At 33.5% G+C, this 23,773-nt stretch overlaps 1 protein-coding gene across 1 annotated transcript in view; it reads right to left on the bottom strand.

The window, feature by feature from the left end:
* LOC128232412 (kinesin-like protein KIF28P) overlaps positions 1-23,773 on the bottom strand; it is a 37,146-nt gene that overhangs the window by 5,440 nt on the left and 7,933 nt on the right. The window contains exons 2-18 of the mRNA XM_052945943.1: positions 23,342-23,557; positions 22,248-22,365; positions 18,922-19,033; positions 18,470-18,577; positions 17,668-17,801; positions 17,301-17,371; positions 16,938-16,998; positions 15,962-16,126; positions 8,828-8,943; positions 8,300-8,414; positions 8,076-8,139; positions 7,554-7,685; positions 6,589-6,755; positions 2,468-2,616; positions 1,459-1,599; positions 938-1,159; positions 136-204 (exon numbers count right to left, since the gene is read on the bottom strand). Coding sequence (XP_052801903.1) covers positions 136-204; positions 938-1,159; positions 1,459-1,599; positions 2,468-2,616; positions 6,589-6,755; positions 7,554-7,685; positions 8,076-8,139; positions 8,300-8,414; positions 8,828-8,943; positions 15,962-16,126; positions 16,938-16,998; positions 17,301-17,371; positions 17,668-17,801; positions 18,470-18,577; positions 18,922-19,033; positions 22,248-22,365; positions 23,342-23,557 — 2,160 coding nt within the window. The remainder of the gene's footprint in view (positions 1-135; positions 205-937; positions 1,160-1,458; positions 1,600-2,467; positions 2,617-6,588; positions 6,756-7,553; positions 7,686-8,075; positions 8,140-8,299; positions 8,415-8,827; positions 8,944-15,961; positions 16,127-16,937; positions 16,999-17,300; positions 17,372-17,667; positions 17,802-18,469; positions 18,578-18,921; positions 19,034-22,247; positions 22,366-23,341; positions 23,558-23,773) is intronic.

Below are 23,773 nucleotides of genomic sequence, written 5' to 3'. Positions count from 1 at the left end.
ACATGTTCACAAGGGTAGGCATCTCATAAGCCCAACAGGCGGGTCCATAACAGAGAGGGGTGACACTATAATAAACTAACACTTGACTTTTACTTTACTTTACTTAAAAAGATACGAGCATTGTTTTGTCCATACCTTATCAATGTTTGCAGGTAATCCCTGGGAGGCCACTAAGTTGATCTTGAAGTACAAGGGTTTCCCAATCTGAAATTGTGACAATGCATTTTGATTGATGTCAACATAAGACAGTGATTGTTACTTTATGTTTTACAATAACAATTCTTAAGAAACTCCTCCTCTAACATTTATAGAGACTCAATCACAGATTTTATGATTGCCACACATTTCTCAACTTCATTGGAACTGAATTACTTTCCTAATTTTACTAAACAAACACCAAACAGCAAGTGGTAGATACTCATACTCATATGAGCATATATTTTTTTGAATTCAAAGCTTAAATAGGTCAATCTTCTATAGCAATACTTAAACTTTTCTGCCAGATATAGCAATATCTGTCACATTTTTATTATTATTAACATACACTTTTGTTGTTATTTTGTCTTTGAAACAAGCAGTTTGATTTTCACACGTTTCTTTATTTCTGATCCTATAAAATGTGCATGGGCTGATTGTTCAGAACCAATTAAAGTTACATGTAGCAATTACAGCTAAAATAATTTTGTCAGATCTTATTAGAACACACAGCAGACCACAAGTTTATCCATTAACATTCTAAAACAGTAACGATTCTAAAGTTAACAATGATGATGATAACAATGTTGTTAACTTTAACAAAGCATTGAGCAATCGGCCCTATGTGTTCCAAGGTCATCCTGATAAATATTTGACACAACCAAAACTCCTCACTGGTTTAACACATTTGTTTCTTCTCAATATGAAAAACTAAGTGTCCTTCAGTCATCTTCATTCTTACCAGTTCCTTAGGGTCCTCAACAAAGTCATCCTCAGAGACAGGCTTGAAGTCCGAGGTACACGGCACGATGGCCACATCCACGTGCCCCTGGTCATGACCCTTGAAGTCGGAGATAACCAGCTTCTCCTCCAGGTCAATGTTGAATGCGAGTGACTGCAGCAGCACGTGGCATGTTCCGATCAGTTTTTCAGTGTCTGCAGGTTCCCAGAATGGATCTCTCTCCTGCGAACATAAAGGTAAACATTTAAGGAATGAGGAACAGTTTTAAAAAAAAATCATAAGAAGCATATTCACTGGTTGAAACACTAAAATAGTGCAACATTATCATTCAAGGGCCCCTTTTTAATTACAATGCATAAGCTGTGCTGATTTCCAGGTAAATTATCACAGAACAGTATAGGGACGAATATTTTACTCGAGTGAGGTCCTAATTCACGTCCCCATCAACAAAGTTGGTGTACATCTATCTGCTGCATGATCTGTTTGTTAACACACACACAGTGTAGGGACCAGTATTTTACCTGAGGGAGGTCCCAATCATCGTCCCCCTCTGCAAAGTTGGCGTACATCTCCTGCATAATGTATTTGCGGTTGATGAACTTGTTCCTATCCCACAGCCAGTCATTTCCGCTCCCATCCTGGGCCAGCATCTTCACCATCACCTGCAAAATGCCATTAGTTGAAGAACATTAGTTTTATGTCAGTTATTTCAGCTTTATCATGCTTTATCAACAGCTATCGTACATAATGCTTGAGTCTGTTTTCTGAAAGCCATTGATATGCTCCTTGTGGAGCTTGAACCTAGGACCTCTTGGATGAGAAGCTGACACCTTTATCATCGATTCACCATTAATTGCAAAATATTTCACTACTTCTATATAACAATAAATCATCTTGTGTTCATATTTCAGTATTATACTGAAATTTACCTGTTTGCTCACAAACTGTTTGTATGATATAGACATATTGCTTGAAGGCATTAAAAGTTGTTGTTGTTTTTGTTGTTGCTGTTGTTTAATCAATAATCAAAGAATATGTACATTGGTAGGTTTATTAAACTTATTACAAATGCTATTCAAGCTTAATTTATTAAACTTGTTTTATAGGTACAAATAAGAATAAATATCCTGCTAAATTTCATGGAAAGTAAATAACAATCATAATGCTGAAATTATTGATTGTTACTGTGCAATCCATCTTGTCAATCAGAGTGATTATAATGGTCTCAAGTCTGATTTCAGACTAAAAAAAACACACTTTTTAGAGGAAGAAAATCACTTACATTTTGTTCCTTTTTAATACAGATTTGTGTAAATAATAGTGAAACTAAACTAAAACTAATAAATTCAGGCATTTTTTACCCTAATGCTGAGCTAGAAAGAAAGATGCAATAAAGTTTTGAGTCTTGAGTCTTAAGACTGTTTGCAATCATGGCCCTAGATTGACTTCCAACTGGACACTGTTGAATAGAGAAAAAATTGCGCCATCATAATTATACTTATTGTTTACATAACAGACTGCTTTACAAACCTCAGTCCTGCCATCTTTGATCCCACGTGCCTGTGGTGACACGAGGTTGATCTCAAACTTGACCCCCTTTCCCAGTTCTTCAGCCATGGCATTGGCCTCGGCAACCATCGGCAGGATCTGGACAAGGTCCTCCTGGAGTAGAGCCTCATCTGAAACAATAAACATCTGATGTAAACCCAGGATGAAAATGTGCGCCCAATGCAGAGCTCAACCCTATGCACACCAGAGTTCACAAGCATGGTGCTTTTTCCACTGAGATGAAGGAGCAGCTTGTCTTATGGTACATAATATACTTCTAATAATAAGGGTCCTTAGAAAAACAGAAGTTGAGATAAAGTTAACTTTTGGAAACTATATAGACCTAATGTAATATGATCATTGCATTTATTCAAATCAATAACAAGACTGGTTGGGGGAAGGAAAATGTTGCACGTTTTCACATCAACTTAAATTGGGCTTAAATTTTTGTTGTGCTTTAATAAGATGTATACTTGATCATTTGCTGACCTGTTGGATACATACTCAGAACTTACAAAGGACTACATTTTGTTATCATTTAAATAACAGGTAAAACAATTTGTGGTTGTTATTTAACAAATACATCCTCACTCATTCACAAATATATATTTTAATATATATGGGACACTATCATTGAACACTCAATATTTGGGACATCCAATCAGCAGGTTTACAGCGATGATATTTACAATCCTGAAAAATTAGACAAGTTTTACTGAATCCAAAACAGGTTTAAGGGGTTTAGACCTCCCCTGATTTTTTTTCCAAAGCCATGTATATCAATTAAATTTTTTATTTTTTAAATCAAATGCCCCCCCCCCAAAAAAAAACAATAAAAAAAAACTAGAAATGTGTCCATAGGACATGGATGCCCCCACTTTGATTTTTTGTCACAGAAAATAAGCCATAATGATTATTCAGGATAATCTGCACATATAGGATAAGTTGAGTTGAGTTGGGTTTTACGGCATCGCAAGACTGTATAGGTTATATGGCGCCATTCAGGCAGGAAAAAACTTGTTGGATCCACATCTCATTTACATCGAGATGATATTTTTTAAGTATTGTTGGGAAATAAAGGGCCCTAACTCCTAAATGATTAAAGCGATTTCCATGGCTATCGAACTTGATCAAGATATTATGGTCACAATCATGTATGTAAAGTTTGGTGAGGATTGGATACATACTTTTCAAGAATTAGATTGGAAACATATATTTTTGAAGTATTTTTGGCAAAAAAGGGCCGTAACTCCTAAATGACTAAAGCGATTTCCATGACTATCGAACTTGATCAAGATATTATGGTCACAAACATGTGTTTAAAGTTTGGTGAGGATTGGACAAACAGTTTTCAAGAATTAGATCGGAAACAATCTTTGGGACGTATTTTTCAAGTCTTTTTTTGCAAATAAAGGGCCGTAACTCCTAAATGACAAAAGCGATTTCCATGGCTAAGGAACTTGATCAAGATATTATGGTCACAAACATGTGTTTAAAGTTTGGTGAGGATTGGACAAACGGTTTTCAAGAATTAGATCGGAAACAATCTTCGGGACGTACGTACGTACAGACAGACAGACGTACGTACGGACAAGGGCAACCCTATATGCCGCCACTTTGTGGGGGCATAAAAAATAATAATAACAAAAAAATAATGTACAAAAGTCTGAATATGAAAGCTCTGTATCCTGGTTTCAGGAATAATCTTGAGCTTTGTCATCTCTGAGTCTAAGCTCTGAATGAAAGATGGCAGTAAAGTAAGCTCTGAAGCAAGTTTCAAGCTTTTACAAGCTAACACAGTTTGGGGACATTTTCATATGGCCTTTATTTGAATGTTACACACCATTAAATTGTGAGAGTGAAAGTGAGCCCTTCTCATAAATTTTTTGTGATTATTGAAATCACATTGTTATAGTGTGTGTATACCACGTGATAAATGACGTCATACATGCTACGCCGGAAGGCAAAAATTTGCTTAAAATGAAGACTTAAATCAAAGATAACTTTTCATTTACAACACCATTTTAAATGAAACAAAGGGCAGTCTATGCCGCTTAAAGAGCCCCGCATTTGTTTTATTACCAAAATTTGATGAGGTCATTTAAGTTTCATCAAACACTTCGACAAACCTGTTTCCAAAATAATAATAATGTTTTGACAGTGCTCCGTCAGATGTCCGTATTGTGAAAAGGTTTGTCGAAGTGATTTAAGAAAGTAAACCCTCAATCAAATTCTGGTAAAAGACCGAAGGTGGGGCTCCGTAAGCAACATAGAATTTAAAATGGTGAAGAAATAGTGAAGTTATCTTTGTTTAAAGTCTTTTTACAAATCAAAATCTTGCCTTCCGACGTAGCATTTATGACGCAATTCATCACGTGGTATACACACACTGTGTTAGCAATAGTGAAACAAAAATGTGTCTTGGAACTAAATATCATAAATAATCATGCATTCTTAAAAAATAAACAGGGTCAGGTTTATAACTCATAATTCAGTGAATGTAAAAAGAAAGAGGGTGTTTGTTTTCGAAAGTCAAGGCTGAAATAAAACTTAGAAATTTTATTTCATGCAGGTGGATATTGGTGGATTTAACATTTAGATGGGTCTTTTATAAAATATAACTCTTCGTTGAAAGATGAGGAATAAAATCATGAGCAATAATCAACAACTTATGAGAAGTGCAAAAATTCATCATTTAAACATGCACATTATGTTAGTTAGTGTACTTGTAACATTGATATTCGCCATTACCTTTTATCAATATTAGTATGGTTATACCTTTCATTCTTATTGAGAACATAATTTTTCTATGGCCAGTTTCTTTACTAATTATTGATCAATAAATAAAATTATTTACCTGCCCACTTTTTGGACCTGAAGGTAGGTAGGTAGATTTTTTTTGGTTTGTTAATTTTTTCTACCGAATTTTAATTATGAAAAAAAAAGGACGACAGGAGTGGCTATAAAAGCCAGCTTTCAGGTCTTCATTTTATTTTGAGAGTTGGTCAGGAAGTGATATACAAACTCTTTACTAAATGTGGCCACATGGAAAACATTTTAATTCTGGCTCGAGACACAGACCATTTTTTTCTAAATAAAAGTTAGGTTGGTCATGCCATTATGGAGGTCCTCTTCACAAAATTTGAAAGTGTTTGTAAGGGGCATATTATTTGTTAAACCAATAACTTGGGTCACAAGCCAGCCCAAAGTTCATCCTCGATCCTTTAAACAGATGTTGGTGAAATTTTAGGATTCTGAGCTTGTCCCTGTAGTGTTCATTGTCTTATTGAGTAAAGAATCCAGCCATTAATCTCTGAAGACTTGAATTAATTTTATCTAAAGGGGGAAATAAATAAAGAAAATATATCCAATTAACTACTTTTTCTGAGAAAAACGTAAAAGCTCATTAAAGCAAATTTCATGGCAGAAAGGCATCAACGCAGAATCACTCACTGTACAAGTATTTTGGCACTGGGGATTTACAACAAACCATTGTTAGACACCATAACTTACCTTTAGACTTCTCTGTAGGAAAAATAGTATTGTTATTAAAGATGTAAAAGGGAACATATTAGACAGAATGATTTGAATAATCAAATCAGAAATCAGAAGCAAAATACAATAATGTTTTATTAGCTATTAAGATCATTTAAAAGAAATAGAGAGTTTGAAAGTGAAAACATAACAGTTTACTTCTTTCATTCTTTATGTGCATGTTATTTTGCATAAATTATACATGTTCTGTTAATAATGAGAAACTATTTATCACAATAGAGACAATTTGACAGTATATGTATAAATGTTTGGAGATTTTCAATGGAATTGCTATTGCTTACAGAAAAAAATAGAGTTAATGATTTCGAAAATGTACAAAATTTCTGAAAACCTTAAAAAAAAACATTTTCATAGGACAACAAGATTCTGTGCTCCCCAAGATTTATGAAAAGAACGCTACAAAGGTTTATGAAGAGAAAAGTTGAACAAAACATTAACTGTTCAGAGCACTAAAGTTATTGTAGCAGAACCTTATACCCAAGAATAAATTCAGATAGTTACAACATTGTCTTAAAGTAGTAAAACTAAAAATGTGCCCCTATTCTCACCTTTCGACATGCCGTCAGTGGGCGTGGTCATAAGCCCGGACTCTTTGGCAATCTCCTCTTGGGCGGAATCAAAAGTGGGCGTTTCCACTTTCTCCCCGGCGTTGGTCTTTTTGGCATAGTCCTGGGGGTGGTGGAATACGTACAAGTGGTTTGGACCAAATGATATCCTGAAATTAGAAAAATCAATATTTTTTATATGTATATTGATGATTTGTTCCATAAAAAAAGTTGGTTCATTAACTTTCACCAGTGTAAAGCACTGTCAACCGGGGCCCCCATTTAACGTCCATACCGGGAGACGATTATTATTTTTTTAGTGGTGAGGTGGGAAATCGAACCTGCAACCGCTGGATTAACAGTTCAGTGTGTAACCACTAAATCAAGGGTCAACCACAACTCTTAACTATTAAGCCTGGTACTTATAGGAGGCTGATAGTTGATTTCATTAGCTGGAAATATAGGTTTAAAGATAGTACAGTTAGATGAAGCTATACTTAAGTATACTAGTTTAGATTTTAAGCTTTTGTGAAACGTGAGGTTGAGATCAAAGGTTAAGATTTAATATAACATTATGGATATTCTGAAGCTTAATTTAAACGCCTAAACAATAAGAAACTCACTTAACATTGGGCCAATTGTTCAGAACTTTATTAATGTTAACAATATGATTAACAAAATTGTTGTTAACTTTAAAATATGTTATAGTTGATGATAAGTTCATATATTTAAATAAAACATGTACAACTAAAACCATTGCCTCAAGTCTTATTAGAAATACTAGATCACAAGACTTTAGTGTATATCCATTAAACTTCCAGAGCTGAAAATATTTGAAAGTTAACAATGATGACCTCAACTACATTGTTATTTTAACAAAGTTCTGAGCAATGGGCCCATTATGTACATTGTTAAATGAATATTCCTTAACAATAACTGTGTGTCACCTGACAGCTACAACTCCATACCTATCATTGTGTGAGAGTTTGGTCTCACCGACGATCTTGGTACCGTTCACCATGATATCCTTGGCACTGGGTCCTGGCTTGATAGACACATTACCCTTCTTGTTGATGATCTCTGCATGGTCCTTCCCAATACTGGAATTTAAGCGAATAGGGAATTCATCATCGATGTTGGTAAGTGTATATTGCATGACACGTATGAATTAAAAAGGGTGTTTCGCCAATTTGGTAATAAATGGTTGAATGTATGTATTTAGGCTACATGAAATAAGCTACTTAAGGCTGTTAAGCTTAAGAAGTTTCCATAAATTGAGGCCAGATGTTTAAATCATAAACAAAGTGGCCTAAGTAGGAATATGTCTGAATCTTCCTTTCAAATAAAAAAAGGCATAAATATTAGTATTTAGAGGGAAAATGCAGACAACTTAAGGAAGATTTTGTGGAAGACTGCAAAAAGAAGCTCAATATCAACACAATCAATCGGTTAACTGTCTAAGAAAAAGTTTGATATTGTAACTGACTGACCTGAGACCATTCAACATGATGTCTGGCTTCTTAGAGGCATTCTTGTTTCCAACTCTCGAGGTACCTGAAAAACAGGATGAAAAGCTAATCATTCCAATATTTTTACACAATACAATACACAATTGTGTAAGTAACAAAACACAAAGTAATGTAAGTATTAGAGTTCATCCAGTGAGGTTGAATTTTCAGAAATAAATAATGTACATTGAGTAACAAAGACTTACCCTCATTGGCAAAGTGTACAATCATACCCGTAAGGGCGGGATCTTCGTTCAGATTCCAAAAATGAGGGATCACCTTCTTGTCCCCCTCCTCCTTGTCCGCAGCACTCACACCACCCTGAAATGCATTTCAATGATTTATAATTAAATGCTTGTAAAAAAACATACAAAGCTTAGTTATATGGAGCTTTTTTACTTTATGATTTGCAGTGGTTTGTAAAGATTTATCAGTGAAAAAAATAATATTTCACTGTTTTGAAATGTAAGCCTGCTCTTGTTTCTAAATCAAATGTCAGCGCACAATTTTAATGTGCACATAGATGTTGATCTAGCAGTGTAATTAAATGACACTGCATCAGCCATTTAATACTACGAGCAACTATTGTGCTCAATGCTCAACTTGAATAAACAAAAAACCCTGAACAAGTTAGAAGAAGCAGGGTTGGCCATGCATCCTGTATGCCTGAATGATGGACAAGGTAACAATATGTCTGAAGTGTTTGGAAAAAGGAGAGAAACTTGAATCCAAACCTTGTTAGATGTTGCGGCGTCGGCCATGCGCTGCTCGTAGGTCTTGCTGAGGTTCTCCAACTCCTCCTCTTTCTTTCGTAGCTCCTCCTCCATCTGACGTTTCATCTCTTCGACCTCTGTCAACACATAACATGTATACAGTCAGATCAATTTCTAATCTATTTGGTTTATTCTCATTTCTCATACATGTACTTCAAATAAGCCAAAAATAAAAATGGCTACAAACTTTCATGACGGTGACAAGCTCATTAAATGGATTTAAACATTGTATTAGAAAAATAAAATCAGCATTTCCAATAATAACATAATTGATCACTTCTATGTAGAACTGCACCTAAATCACTTTGAAGAAAAATACATCATTATCAACAAAACAAGCACCAATAAAGAACTATTTTAAAACTTACAACACAGAAGATTTTAAAGTAAGAAAAGGAGATATTACTACTCAAAATTTACTGAGGATCACTGAAGACTACTTATTGACTTAGCGATACATATACAAGGCTACTTGCCACAGTAATAATGAAATTGTTACAGTTTTATTCATTCAAATTAGTTCATCACTTTATAATTCAAGGGCCACAACTCAGGTATCGTAAGACTTATGAAACTGCATTTTTGATTCTTTTATCATATTTTGGCAGTCTTATTACTGGTACTTATTTATTAATTCATAAACTAATGATTAAGTTTCCTGTAACATTTGAGACAAATATAATCAATGGTGATTCTTAGCAAAATTTGAGTAGTTTATGACATCACATTACATTTTCAAAACGCCAGACTAAGAGAAAAATACAGAAATTAAGTAAATGCAAAAATATTAATCAATGGCATTTTTTTTTTCCATTGAAAACAATACACTATTTTTTTATAACATTATTCAAGAACAAGAATCCAAAGAAACAGATATACCATTTCCTGCACAGTCAAAATACTGTTTCCATAGTAACTCCATACTGGCATCACTTATATCCGTCGGCATGGTTACACATATAAATGAGCTTCTTTTTCACAATATCATCAGTTATACTATCTTGTTAACCAAGTGAAATATATTTGATTCCCACATTTCCCTTATCATTCCCTGTATATGCCATATATTTGTATCCTATATTTCCTACATATATATCTTACATTTCCCATATATTTATTCCTATATTTCCAATTTATTTTCCGATGTATTTTTTCCTATATTTTCCATTTATTTTTCCTATATTTCCCATTTATTTTTCCTATATTTCCCACATATTTTCTATTATGTTCCCTATATTTTCCATATATTTTTCAAGTATTTCCTATTTTTTCCTATACTGCAACACCATGATTTGGTCATACCCTGAAAAACAATTGCAGGTATGGCATTCTTTAATTTTTGTAAAACGGTAAACAGAAAAGGTGGTGTAAATATAATACCATCACATTTTGAATTTAAAATAATGCCTTATAGTTAATGTGAAAATTCGGACCACTTAGGATTTATGAGTTAATGATTATTTTATGACAAAATATCCACTTGACGTGACATAAACACCCTAGAAAACAGGCCAGCATGGAGTCAACAACACCTATAGGCCGAAAGAAATTCAGACTCAAATATTCTCTGTTAATCTTTAAGTTTATTAGTAATCTCTTCTCTTTTTTGTTTAGTTAAAAAATATAAAAAGATGTTTTAAAAATAGAAAATAGATCAGAATCTGAATATTTAACACAGTTAAGTGAGATATGCAGATTTTGAATGAGATTAAGAAAGTTAAAATGAGATTAAGAAAGTTAAAAAGAGATATAAATTGAAATAAGCATCACTCACTGCCAAGTTTTGTAAGCTATTTTTCTTGAATTCTTCAGAAGATTAAGGCATATATAAGCATTAATTAAATGTCCCAGTAAAGCTTCGACATCAAAACAATGATAGCTGTCACAAAGTTACACTGAAAAAAATTCTTATGCAAAACAATCTCTAAAACATTGTTCACTGTGTGTGTTACCAAATTAACTACTGTGTCCTCTAAACAGGGATGTGCAGGTAAAAATTAAAAATAAAATAAAAAAAGATAAAATTATTAGGACATGATTAAAAAAGTTAATAATAATGTAGTATCAAAGATGATAATCTTTATGGATTAACCTATTTCTACCTCATAAAAAATACAAATAAGCCTAAATTGTATGTTCAAAGATGGGAAATAACTTGAAAAACACACACATACACATGAAATCTACACATTACACTATAACTAAACATTGGCTTTTCTAAGAAATATTATATTGTAAAAAATATCTCGTCCAATACAAGTAACAATTTTTACATTAATCTAAAGTGCATAACTATGATGTTTGATGTGCACAAAACTATACCATTTCTATTTTCTAGCAGGAATTATAAGTTGACACATGTTGATAAGTGATACACACATTTAACTGACATCAATTAAGACCCGAACTAAGTTACAAATATTCTTACCATATGCAGAAATATAAGCTTATACTTTTAGACATAACGCATGAGTATCTTTCACCCTAACTGTATGCAAAGCTGATAAAAAATCCTGACCCAAAGACACAATGTGAAAGCTGATAACTAGGTATGCCAAGTTACCATCTACGCGGCATGCCAAAGGATAAAATTTTGATCCTTGATCACATATTCACATGAATGATACTTTTTTCTTGCTTAATTATATATAACTTTTGGAATATTTAATTTTGAAAATAATCTTTTTATACTTTTCGACAATAGCAAATGCGTTGTAGTTGTACACTGACATCAACATCATGGTGCACGTTAATTTAAAGTTAATGTAAAATAATTGGTATAGACTAGTATTCTTTTTTTTTTACTCAGTCATTCTAAAACACCATACTCATAATTGAGTACTATTATCCAGTATAATTATATTTGAAGATGGCGTGATGTGGCAATTGAGTTGTCTTAACATTAGGGTTGGGTAGACAGAGATTTCCGGGCCATGGTAAAATATGGAAACACATAATCTATTATGCAAGAACAGACTTTCTTGCATACCTGACATGTGTTTCCAGTCAAGTGACCAGTGCTGGAACAACCCATCTTACATGGGTCACTTGACTGGAACGCACAACAACGCGCCACTTCTTATTTCTTTTATTGTATGGTTTATGCAAAGTATACTATGTCATTTTAATAAAGCACAATCAAATATATAAGTATCCAAGACTTTAAATAAAATTGTAAATAAATAATCGTAAAAACACAATTTTTAGAGGAACTACATGTATTTGACGTTAAAAGTGATTTATAATTACTGCGCTTTATGACGTCAGTAAACAACATTGCACATGCTTTTTGGTGAAATGTTCAAAAGTTTGTTCTAAGTCAATTTTTCTACGAATTGATATTTTTAGGTATGCAAGAAAAAATATCAATCATTTTTTTTTTCGGTGCGGATCGAAAAATCCGACCCTCTGGCACGCTGCATGGCCGATAACTCGGCAAGCCTCATTACCGGCTTACGCGCATGCCTTCATGTCAGTTTTTTTATCAGCACCGGAAACACATGACAGATATTTATATTATAGAAATTCTGATGTGAATTTATAAAACCAGTAACCATAATTGCATTGCAATTATGTTACTAAGTGTAGATTATTAAAATATTGTAAAATAAAAACATTAGGAGACAGAGAAGAAATATGTCTTCAAGTACAGAAAAATAAAATATTAATAACATATTGATGGTGCAATGTTTTTAAGTGTCATTTCGAAATGGTGAATCTTACTTGCTGTCTATCTATCTATTCTATGACAAAATACTGTAAAAGACTCCGAATTGTACATTATTTCATGTCTTCCATGTTTAGCAGCAAAAAGCTGTTTCCAGCTAACATTTGTTAGAAAAGCAAAATAATTCCCCAAATTGTTTTAGTACTCTTTGGTTTAGAAATAATTAAAAGAGATTCCCTTAATAAAGTCTTTTTCAGATATTTGTACATCATACAACCATTTTAATAATGCTGACTCACCGTCTAGAATAGAAGCATGGTTAAAACAGGTTTAAACAACTATACTGCAAATGGTGCCATGCAATACTCTAATTTTTGGCCCAAAAGGGGTATAACTCAGTTATTACTAAGGCCAGTGTTATCCCATCCTATTTGAAATTGTCCCAATGTACAAGAGGATAAAGTCAAAGGGTGTGCTTAATTGAGATCCAAAAAGATTTGTAGAACTCACGCCCTTATCCATTTCATATGATAAATTTAAGCTTAATAATGGTCATTTCAGTGTGTATATACCACGCGATAAATTACGTCATAAATGCTACGTCAGAAGGCAACATTTTGTTTTGAATGATGTCTTAAAACAAAGATAAATTTTACCATTTTAAATGAAACAAAGGGCAGTCTATGTCGCTTAAAGAGCCCCGCCTTCGTTTAATAACAGGAGTTTGATTAGGTGATAAGTTTCCCCAAACGCTTCAACAAACCTGCTTCCAAAATTAGGTTAAGACAGTGCTCCATCAGGCGGTGATTTTGAGAAAAGGTTTGTCGAAACTGTTTTAAGAAACTAAACTCTCAATTAAACTCTGGTAAAAGACCGAATGTGGGGCTCTGTCAGCGGCGTAGAGTAACGTGCTATGTTTCATTTAAAATGGTGTATAAATGGTAAAGTTATTGTTTAAAGTCTTCATTTGAAGCAAAATATTGCCTTCTGACGTAGCATTTATGACGTAATTTATCACGTGGTATACACACACTGATTTTTCTTACCAAATATTACAAACTTATTCACATACCATATCTCTAACAACCTTATTTAGATGAAATGCAGTAGAATCTGCAGCTTAATATATGGGATATAGTTTTAGCTATACAATATAATTATTTTAAAGTATGTTTTTCATTCCGCTTATTAACTATTATATAACAATATTCAGATATTCATTTACTTATATGATATAATGTTAACTATTTCTTTACACAATATTTTTTGTTTGTAATGGTAGTGAAGAAAAAGTGTAACATGTAAAAATAGCTAAACTAAGTCAAAGTACTGTAAAAGACTTCTTACTGATGGGATTAACCACCTTGTGTTAACAAACAGATATAAATACCCATTTCCTACATAAAATAGAGGCATTTTCAATAAATGCTTAATGCTGGGTAAAGCAAATAAATTTCCAAAAAGTATTAACTTGAACATATATTGTTTCAATTTACTGCAATCAAAAATATTTTTCTTATTAAAAAATGTTAGGAACATGATATTTAAAAGAACAACCATTTGTTGTTTAAATTAAGTCTTTTTCAGCTATTCTGTAATGTACCCAGTATACGAACAAATATGTCGACTCACCATCTAAAATAAATACATGTAGCATTGTTTAATTATGCGGTCATGCAATAAAGGGACTCACTCACATGATTTTGGCTACAATTTTGTTTTCATTTTGTTGAAATTGAGTTATTTATTGATTTTATGAACAAGCACCAAACAGCAACTGATAAATGCTCATTTGAGCATAAAAGTCTTATATGAATTAAATTTAAAGGGACTAGACACCAGATGGTTCCAAAATCAGCAAATACCGTATTTCCTCAAAACAAAACTAGAATTGTCAACACGAGCTAGTATGAGGCTGATAATACGTAATTTAAAGTGATTGAAATAATATTCTGTCGCTGTCTCATTTAGAAATAGCACATAATATTTTTCCCAGTTTATCAAGTGTTTATTTAGCATGTGAAAGTCACAGGATTTAGTCAAAATACATATACTGACACTATTCACTGGGATTTACATGGTAGACTAACCCAGTAAATTTTGGAATTGGAAAAATATGCAAAAACTTTGAAAGATACAAGTGTCGTTAGCATAGTGATATATATATCAGCAGTTTAGATTACCGGTAAATGTGTTGTAAACAAAAATATAAATTTTATTTAAGTTTTTAACAGTACACAAAGATATCAATTTTATTTAAGTTTTTGACAAAAAAAAATTGTTCTTGCAGTTGTAATATCTGGTGTCTAGTCCTTAAAAGAGCAGTACTAACAGTTTTCAGCAAGATGTTAAAAGCATTTTCAGTCACATGGTGATGTCTTAAAAAAAGAAGAATTTTGGCCAATTTTCACAAAAATGTAAAAAAAGTGTTGTAAAACCTCATAAAACATGATCGAGTCCCTTTAAAATCAAATACATAATGTGTGTTCTATTTTAAACTATCTAATGAACAAAAAAACAAAGTCATCCATAATAAAAACTAAATAATTCAGAGATTACATGAAATTAATAAACATTTATAAAAAAAAATACTAAAAAATAACATGCCATATAATTTTAAACTCTGACCTGGCAATTGTATTATTTGCTAAAAAACATGCTGCCATATAAAAAGGCATATACAAAGGGCATGCATGCAAGACTTACTGTCATTTTCTATTATGAAATACAAAACATCCATTCATAATTATCAAACAATTAACATAACACAAGACATAACATTATTTTGCTTACAAATAAAAACAGGAGATGCATACTAATTTGTCGGACGATGGGCCAATTGTCCAGAACTTTGTTAAAGTTAACAACGACGTTAACGTCATTGCTGCTAACTTTCAAATCGTTACTGCTCTGAAGGTTTAATGGATACAATTGTGATCTGCTGAATTTCTAACAAGATTGGAGACAACTTTCAGTTGTATTTGTTTATATTTAAATATATGAGCACAGCTTAGAATATTTCATGTTTAAAAGTTAACAACAATGTCGTTAATCACGTTGTTAACTTTAACAAATTTATGAACAATTGGACAAATGTTACAACTTATAACAAAATCACGAAACACAGAGTGCAAACTTATGTACAGTAAGGTAACATTAATTATTCAAGGTACTTTCTATTAGATGGTTACTGCCTGATTTAGCCTTACATGTATAGACACCAATACAAACATCATTCAAAAATTTGTCTGTGATTGCTGAGATTTGATTGTTTTTATCAGAAATGAAAATATGCGTGCAAAGTGGTATCAAAGGTTATGTTTTAAACCTAACATTCTTTGTGAAATTTATATCTATTTTGCTGCAAACAATCTAACAGAATGTACCTTTAAATTTCAGTCAAACATGAACTCGCCACTCAAACCTACCTTCAGAGGAACCTCCTCCACCCCCTCCTGATGGCGCCATGACAACCCCGCCAGTTTTCAACATTTCCATAAGTCTGGCGTTTTCCTCGCGCAATTCTCTGATCAGCTTGTCGGTCGGGCTCTCGTTGACTGTGGCTGTAGTCTTGATGGCCTTTGCACGGTCGGCTGTAACATTCAAGAAATGGCTAAAACCTGCTTATATTTGTCTATTGCTACAGTCAATGTGTTTAGATGAAAAATATTATAACATGTGAATAACAAAAGCTACAAATGTCACATCATATGCTAGTCAAAGTTTTATGCCACCAAGTTTGGTGAAAAGTGGTTGTACGTTAAGCCAAATTTAGAGAGCGAACACTGTAAATAAGTGTTTGCCAATTCAAGGGCCACAACTCTGGATTGATTCAGGTGACATGGCTGTTTATCAAACCTGACCAAGACATTCTGCTCATACACATTCTAATCAGATTTGGTGATGATTGGACACAGGTTTCTATAATTATTGATGGATAACTCTCCTGTGGCTCAAGCAATATGGCTGGTCAATGAACTTGTCTGAGACATTATGCCAATACACATTCTGACCAATTTTGGTGATGATTTGACAACGATTTATTAAACTGTTGAGCTTAAGGTAATTTCTATAATTAAAAGGCGATAACTCTTGAATGACTAGAGAGCTATGGCTGGTTATCAAATTGTCCAAGGTATTATGCCAATACACATACTGACCAAATTTGGTGATGATTGGACAAAAGGCTTCAATAGTTATTGAGCAGACAACACACTTGACATAAACAATGAACTACATCCTCGTCCTCAGTGATTCCATTCAGTATATTGGCCAGTGAATTTTAAAGTCCAATCAGACAATCTGATTCTACTGTTAAAATTAAGTTGGATCTAAGTTGGTCATCGAATACGCTGTCCTTATTTGCCTCTTTTTTTTAAATATTAAAATGCTGTAAAAACTCACCAAAGCGGAGAGTGGACAGCGTCTCCTCATAGTTGATGTCAGCCGGACTGAGGGCAGCAATCTGTAACATAACGGATAGGCGTTAGAAGCTGACATACCAAATTTTACAGTAGAAGATATATTTATTTACGGGAAAATGATGACCAAAATCAGGTAAACTATATAAAGATCTTTCTGAAATCAGTCTGAAATGGACTTCTAATTTTTTTTTATTTATAGGACAAATTTAGTTTAAATTAAACATATTTTTGAATACAGCATACTGTATTTCTAACATAATCAGAATTCCTTTAGACATTATCAACTGACAAACAAAAACAATGCTTTTCATTAAAGCAGAGGAACTGAAAGGCTGCATCGTACCATAATGGTTTTGCTGTTGCCTCCGAGAGCATTCTGCAGCAGACGGGTCAACACTGAGTCACGGTATGGAACTGAAAAAAGAAGGTACAATTTACAACAAGCAGTCTCAATAAGGTCTAACAAGAGTTATCTCTCTTCAGCCACGGAAATGTTTGTGTCTTTTAAACCTTTTGAATGTGTAATTTCAAGGTGTTGATTAAGATTTAATTCAGAAAAAAGGAAACGTTCATATGGTAAAGTCAAAGGCATTTCTTTCTAGTTTTGGAGAATGGGTTCTTTGCATAAAGAAAAAACACACCACCACATGAAATCCTGTAAGGGGAATAAAATTTCGCGAGATAATAAAAAAAAGGGTTTTTCCACGTACCAACAACCTTCTTCTTGCCCGTGGACTGGTCGGCAAGGGCCTTGATCACATTACCAAGGGAACTGAGAGACTGGTTGATAGCAGAGCCTTCCTTCAATCGATCCCCTGTTGCCCCAGTGGAGTCAGCTCGCTCACTATTTCACAAGTCAAATGTTATCATTATTATGCGCAGGAACACTTTAAGATAATAAACAAAGCAACTTGTCGATTGCAAAGCCTTTCTGTAGTAAATCACAGTCGTTCAAGTGAATTTATATATTCAACATGTATACCCATAATTTTAAAAGTTAAATATCTCCAAGTATTTAGTTGATGATGATATTTACCGGTATGTGTGGAAAATACATAAAACTAAAGCACAGTGAAAAAGAGGCATACATTCTAAGTCAGAGCTTTGTACCATGCTAGACTTATGCAAATTGCCTCATGTAAAACATGTGTACCAAAGTTCATTTGCAGACGCGTAGCTGACTGTATGCAAATAGGCAGTTGCGTAATGAAATTTTGACAGGTCTAAGTTTTTGTCATACCAAAAACTCCAATTTTGAAATAAAAACCGAAGGGGGGGTAGGGGGTGTAGGGGTTAATATGCTGTATGTTATCGATCTGCGTAATCCCAAACTGGCTATAGCTACACCCCTGATTTGAATATCTTGAATAGTTTTTAAGCTATGACCAAGGATAAAGTGTTTGCAGGTTGACTAAAAAAAGCCAAAGCTTAAGTCTACAATGACAGGAGGGCTATAACAATTACTGGACATTTTTACATAAAACAGACATAAGCTAAAAACAATTCTGCTACCTGCCAGCCAGATCCACCAGGTTGATAGTGGCTGTTCTTGTCATACTTTCTCCAGTCTCGTTGGGAGATTTCTGGGTCAGTGTGAGCGCCACAATTGTGTGGGCTCGACTGAAAGAAGGAATCATAAGTTTATCAATCATATTTCTAATTATAACAATACCAATAAACTGCAAGACCATAACATCAAATGCAAGAAAGTTTGAATCAACAGTAACAAGAATAATGAAAGCCATAATAGGACTTTTATATTTAATCAGAACAGAAAACAATCAGTTTAACATTAATAATGATTTGCGAAAATGAATTAACTGAAATCCCCTGATCATACAATTTCATATAGTTCTGTATAGATGGTTTGTTGATTGCTCAATGGCTTAGATTCTAAAACTAAATTTCTCAATAATTTAGTTATCACATTTTTTCTCTGTTTCTCAAATCTGTAATTACTTTACCTGCTAGTGGCATTCATGCTGGTGGCGGCAACTGTTTTGTTGCGATTTCCCTCGTTGATTTTGTTGTCAATCTCCTTGAAACTGTTAACAGCGGCCGTCGTAAGGTTCTCAACTGTGGACAAAGTATAAGAAATGTTGAAACTTTACCGGCACGATCATGTTAATGACATGAGTTTTCTTCCTTATAACGTCAGCCCTTGTTGAATCCCATGGCCAAATTGAATATAATGGGGAAAATGAAGATTAATCCCTCGAATTAAATTTTATGGCACATAAAAGCATTTATGTAGCTTGCTAGGAAAGTTCATTCATCAGTTTTGTTATGTAAACTGTTTGTTGTAACGTCACGCATAGAAAAATATTTGTTTTGCAATCTTACTGCAAATTTAATTTTACTTGGTTCACGAATCAGTCAAATTGTATAAAGGTAGTCATCATGAGCTCTTACAAACCAAATCAAATCGCAATCATGTCCTTAGTTTTCTAGGAACAAGCATTGCGTCAAAACAATAAAAATCCTTTAATAATAGTGATAAACTTAAGTTGGCCTTTTCAAGAGATTTGTATGCTCATTAAGGTCTTTTCAAAAGGTATGGATCACCTTTGTGGGAATCAAGTTCAAAACAATAAATAAATCATATGTATAAAGCCATGTTTTCTATAATATAGAAAGAGATGATAAAAATATTTTCCAGAAATACAAGAGGTCTGTTGAGGGAATGCTAACTCTCATCTGTTATATTTCAGTCAAAAAAGAGGCATAATTCAACACATATTAACAGAGTTAAACAGAGTTATCTGCCTTACTATACATACATGTATGTATATGGTCTCAGTCAAAATGTGTACCAAGTTTCATTTAAATATCTTAAATGTTTTTTGAGTTATGGCCAAGGTCAAAGCACTTGATCTTTGAAGACGACCCCAACAATACCAAGATAATCACAATATCCAGCCAATTTAAAAAAAACTAGGAATGTGTCCATAGGACACGGATGCCCCCACTTCGATTTTTTGTCACAGAAAATAAGCCATAATGATTATTCAGGATAATCTGCACATATAGGATAAGTTGAGTTGAGTTGGGTTTTACGGCATCGCAAGACTGTATAGGTTATATGGCGCCATTCAGGCAGGAAAAAACTTGTTGGATCCACATTGGACACATACTTTTCAAGAATTAGATTGGAAACATATATTTTTGAAGTATTTTTGGCAAAAAAGGGCCGTAACTCCTAAATGACTAAAGCGATTTCCATGACTATCGAACTTGATCAAGATATTATGGTCACAAACATGTGTTTAAAGTTTGGTGAGGATTGGACAAACAGTTTTCAAGAATTAGATTGGAAACATATATTTTTGAAGTATTTTTGGCAAAAAAGGGCCAATCTTCGGGACGTACGTACGTACAGACAGACAGACAGACAGACAGACAGACGTACGTACGTACGGACAAGGGCAACCCTATATGCCGCCACTTTGTGGGGGCATAAAAAAAAGAGCAGGCTCAAAAAAAGGCATTTCTGTTATACATTTTGACCATTTTGATCAAATCAAGATATACTGACCTACAAAAACTAAAATTTATAAGTGACATTGTTTTGATTACTCATTAGTATTTGAACAGAGCAAATTCATTTTAATTTTTTCAACATGATTGATCTGGATTTTATTTGAAGTACAATGCCTGTAAGTGTTTCTCTGTCAGGGTTAAGTGTTTTATTGATTCAATCCCGCTTTTAAAAGATAAGGATTTCATTTCACCTTTTTCTACAGGTCAGATTATATATATGCTCTTTGAAAGAGCTAAGTGATCAAAAATAACTTTTCTAAGACATGTTCATGTTATTCTTTAATTTACATGTACTTATTCAAAGAACCGAAAAGACAAAATTCAATTTTCGCTAGAAGGTTTACTGAAAGCCTGACATCTATGTCCTTGTCTTGTTATTGGCGGGAACTATTGTCTTCTCTTTTGTTTTTTTGCCTGAAAGCAGCTTGGAAATACTAGAATCACAATTTTGTTCAATTTTAGCAATCTACAGAAAATGTAGCTTGGTGCAACGAGGCCGCTAACTTATTTGGTGTTCACTCTTATTTGACCCACTGACCAGGGGCAGATCCAGGATTTGATGTAAGAGTGGGTGTAACTTTGGGGGGCAGAAGTTTTGTCTTGCGCCCCTTCCAAAGAACCAAATTTTGCTTTGATTTAAGCGTTGGCACAGGGGATTGGGAATTCTCCCCCTAGACCATTTGAACAAATTCTAGTCCGAAATGGTGCATTTGGGGCATATTTGATTACGTTTTTTCTCCTATAACGCCCCCTCTGGATTCAATTCATAACTATGGAAGCTGTCTGACCTTGAACCCACTTGAAGTGGACATGAACTATATTTGACAAAAATATTTGGTATACTGTGAAATCATTTATATTCATTGGCATGAAATTTAGTGGTTTGCTGAAAAAATACAATTTCAAGGGTACTTGAATTCGTGGTTTTTCATTTCTGAAAAAAAAATTGAATATGCCATCATCCTAGATTGTCTGCAGAATCTCCACGCGCTGTCCCGTGATTTCCGTCTTTTACGTCACACGGTTTATGACACACGCTAAAGTGGTACGAGATACCAATTAGTGCATATACCCATGTCAATTATTGATTTAATTGGGAATTAAGGTCATAAAAGAAGATGTACCCTGATCATAAATAAAGATAGGGGAAGCCATTGAATACCAATTTAGAATTTTGCAAACTGTGAAAACACCGAAAAGGTGCATATATTTGAGTAAACAAGATCATTTTCAATATTTATTCACACATTTTTTTGTTTAATAAAATATTTTGAAAGCGTTGTTTTGTACTTTGTCACGTTGGGGGCTCAGTATCCTCCAAAGTAATCGATTAATTATTTCATTAAATAACAAAATCGAGTATCGACGCACATCTTGTAAACCTGGAGATTTTCATTAACAGCACACGTCTAAACACGTGCTTCTATCATTTGGTTCATAAAAACACGTTTAATTGATTTGGTTTATTATTTGTTAAAGGTAGATATTAGATATTACCAAAACAATGATAGTAAAATATACAGTAAGACAGGTATAAACACTGTATACTGCGACTTCTGTAACGATTCAACTACTATGTACATAACATGGGAGTTGAAAAAGTGAATAAAGGGTCTATATTTCGTGGGATCTTAAATTCATGGATCACCCTACACACGAAAACCACGAACATTAATGCCCCACGAACATTAATGATTTCACAGTAATAAGATTATTTGGTGTTATGTAGGATATGGCTATATCATCTTACCATAGAATCCCTTGGTAGGATGCTGCCTTACTTTAAGCCCGCCCTTCATTGTCATGGACTTTGCGTTGAGCAGATCCCGGACCTGTTCATTGTAGATTTCCAGCATAGTGAACGTCACCTGAAGAGAAATAAAAACATTTCTTTTATCATGCTTAACAATTTTAAAATAGAAAACTGAAAAAGTTCAGTTTAACCATGCTCATTAGTAGAAAAAAATGTACAAGACTACACATGAGCACATCACGCAGGTCATTTTATTACCGGTAATTAACCTACTTAAGAAATAGGTGCCTACTCTACAGTTTTTATAGTCTGTCAGTTGAAAAATAAAACATTTGCAAGTGTGTGTTTTAAAATGTATACACATTCCAAAATAATGGCAATATAGTTCTTCAATAAAACCTAATAAAAAGGCTACATACCCTACCTGTTTTTTGACAAGATGTGACACAACAAAACAAAATTGGCCCAAGCAATAATAACTGGACGTGCAGTAGTTTTTCTTACCAATTTATGGCTGAAATGGTGTCCAATTCCCAATGCCACATTTGCATTTTTCACAGATGTTAAAGAAAACTCCAGTTTCACTTGTACTCTTAAAGAAAAATTTACCTCCCCACAAAAATGTTTATTTTCAGAAACAAACCCGACTACATTCTTTTAATTTCTCCTTCTAAATCTAATAACTTTTAAGTTTATATTCTTTTATTTCTAGAATTCCAGTTTCACTTGTACTCGTCAAGAAAAATTAACCTCCCCCAAGAAAGTTTTTTTCTGTGAAAGAATCAATGTTTTCTTTTAGGAACAAACCTGACTACATTCTTTTACTTTCTCTTTCTAAATCTAATAACTAAGTTTATTTTATTTTCTGGGAAACATAGGACATCTCCAATTTCATGGACAAACTGTTATTGTTTTTGGTAAAATTTGTGTAATAAACTCATTTTAAAGACTTCTGAAACTTTTAAAGGAAAATATCTTTACAATAATCATGTTTAAGTATGTAATTTGGTTAAATGTAATGAGATACATGTACTAAAGCTTGTTATGCTTAAGATTTTTGAGAAATTTGGGTCATCATCTCTTGTCATTACCTGATAGTCTTCGTCTTTGCCAGCAGACGCACGCTTTATGTCAATCTCCTTGAAGATTTCATCACACGAGATGGGAATGATGCCCTTGTTCGCCCCATACCCCATCATCGAGTATGACTTGCCCGAGCCTGTCTGTCCGTATGCAAACAGGGAAGTGTTGTAGCCCTTCCATGCATTGTCCAGCACACCGCGACCAAGGTCACCGAACACCTTTTTCTGAAAGTTATACAATTATTTTATTATAAGAAGAACTTTTGTAAATTTATATCAGTGAGTTTTTCTTATGCAATTTACTGCCTTCTAAAGGCTGTTTCTCCTGGCGAAAAACTGTCCATATTTCCCAATATTTTATAAAAAAAATCCAATTTGATAAATGCAGATTATATTCATGATTAAAAAAGCAATGAATTTCTTGAAATATAAACAAAATCT

The sequence above is a fragment of the Mya arenaria genome, chromosome 1, assembly GCF_026914265.1.
Source record: "Mya arenaria isolate MELC-2E11 chromosome 1, ASM2691426v1".
Taxonomy (NCBI): Eukaryota; Metazoa; Mollusca; class Bivalvia; order Myida; family Myidae; genus Mya; species Mya arenaria.
This window is presented reverse-complemented; position numbering and strand designations above follow the sequence as displayed.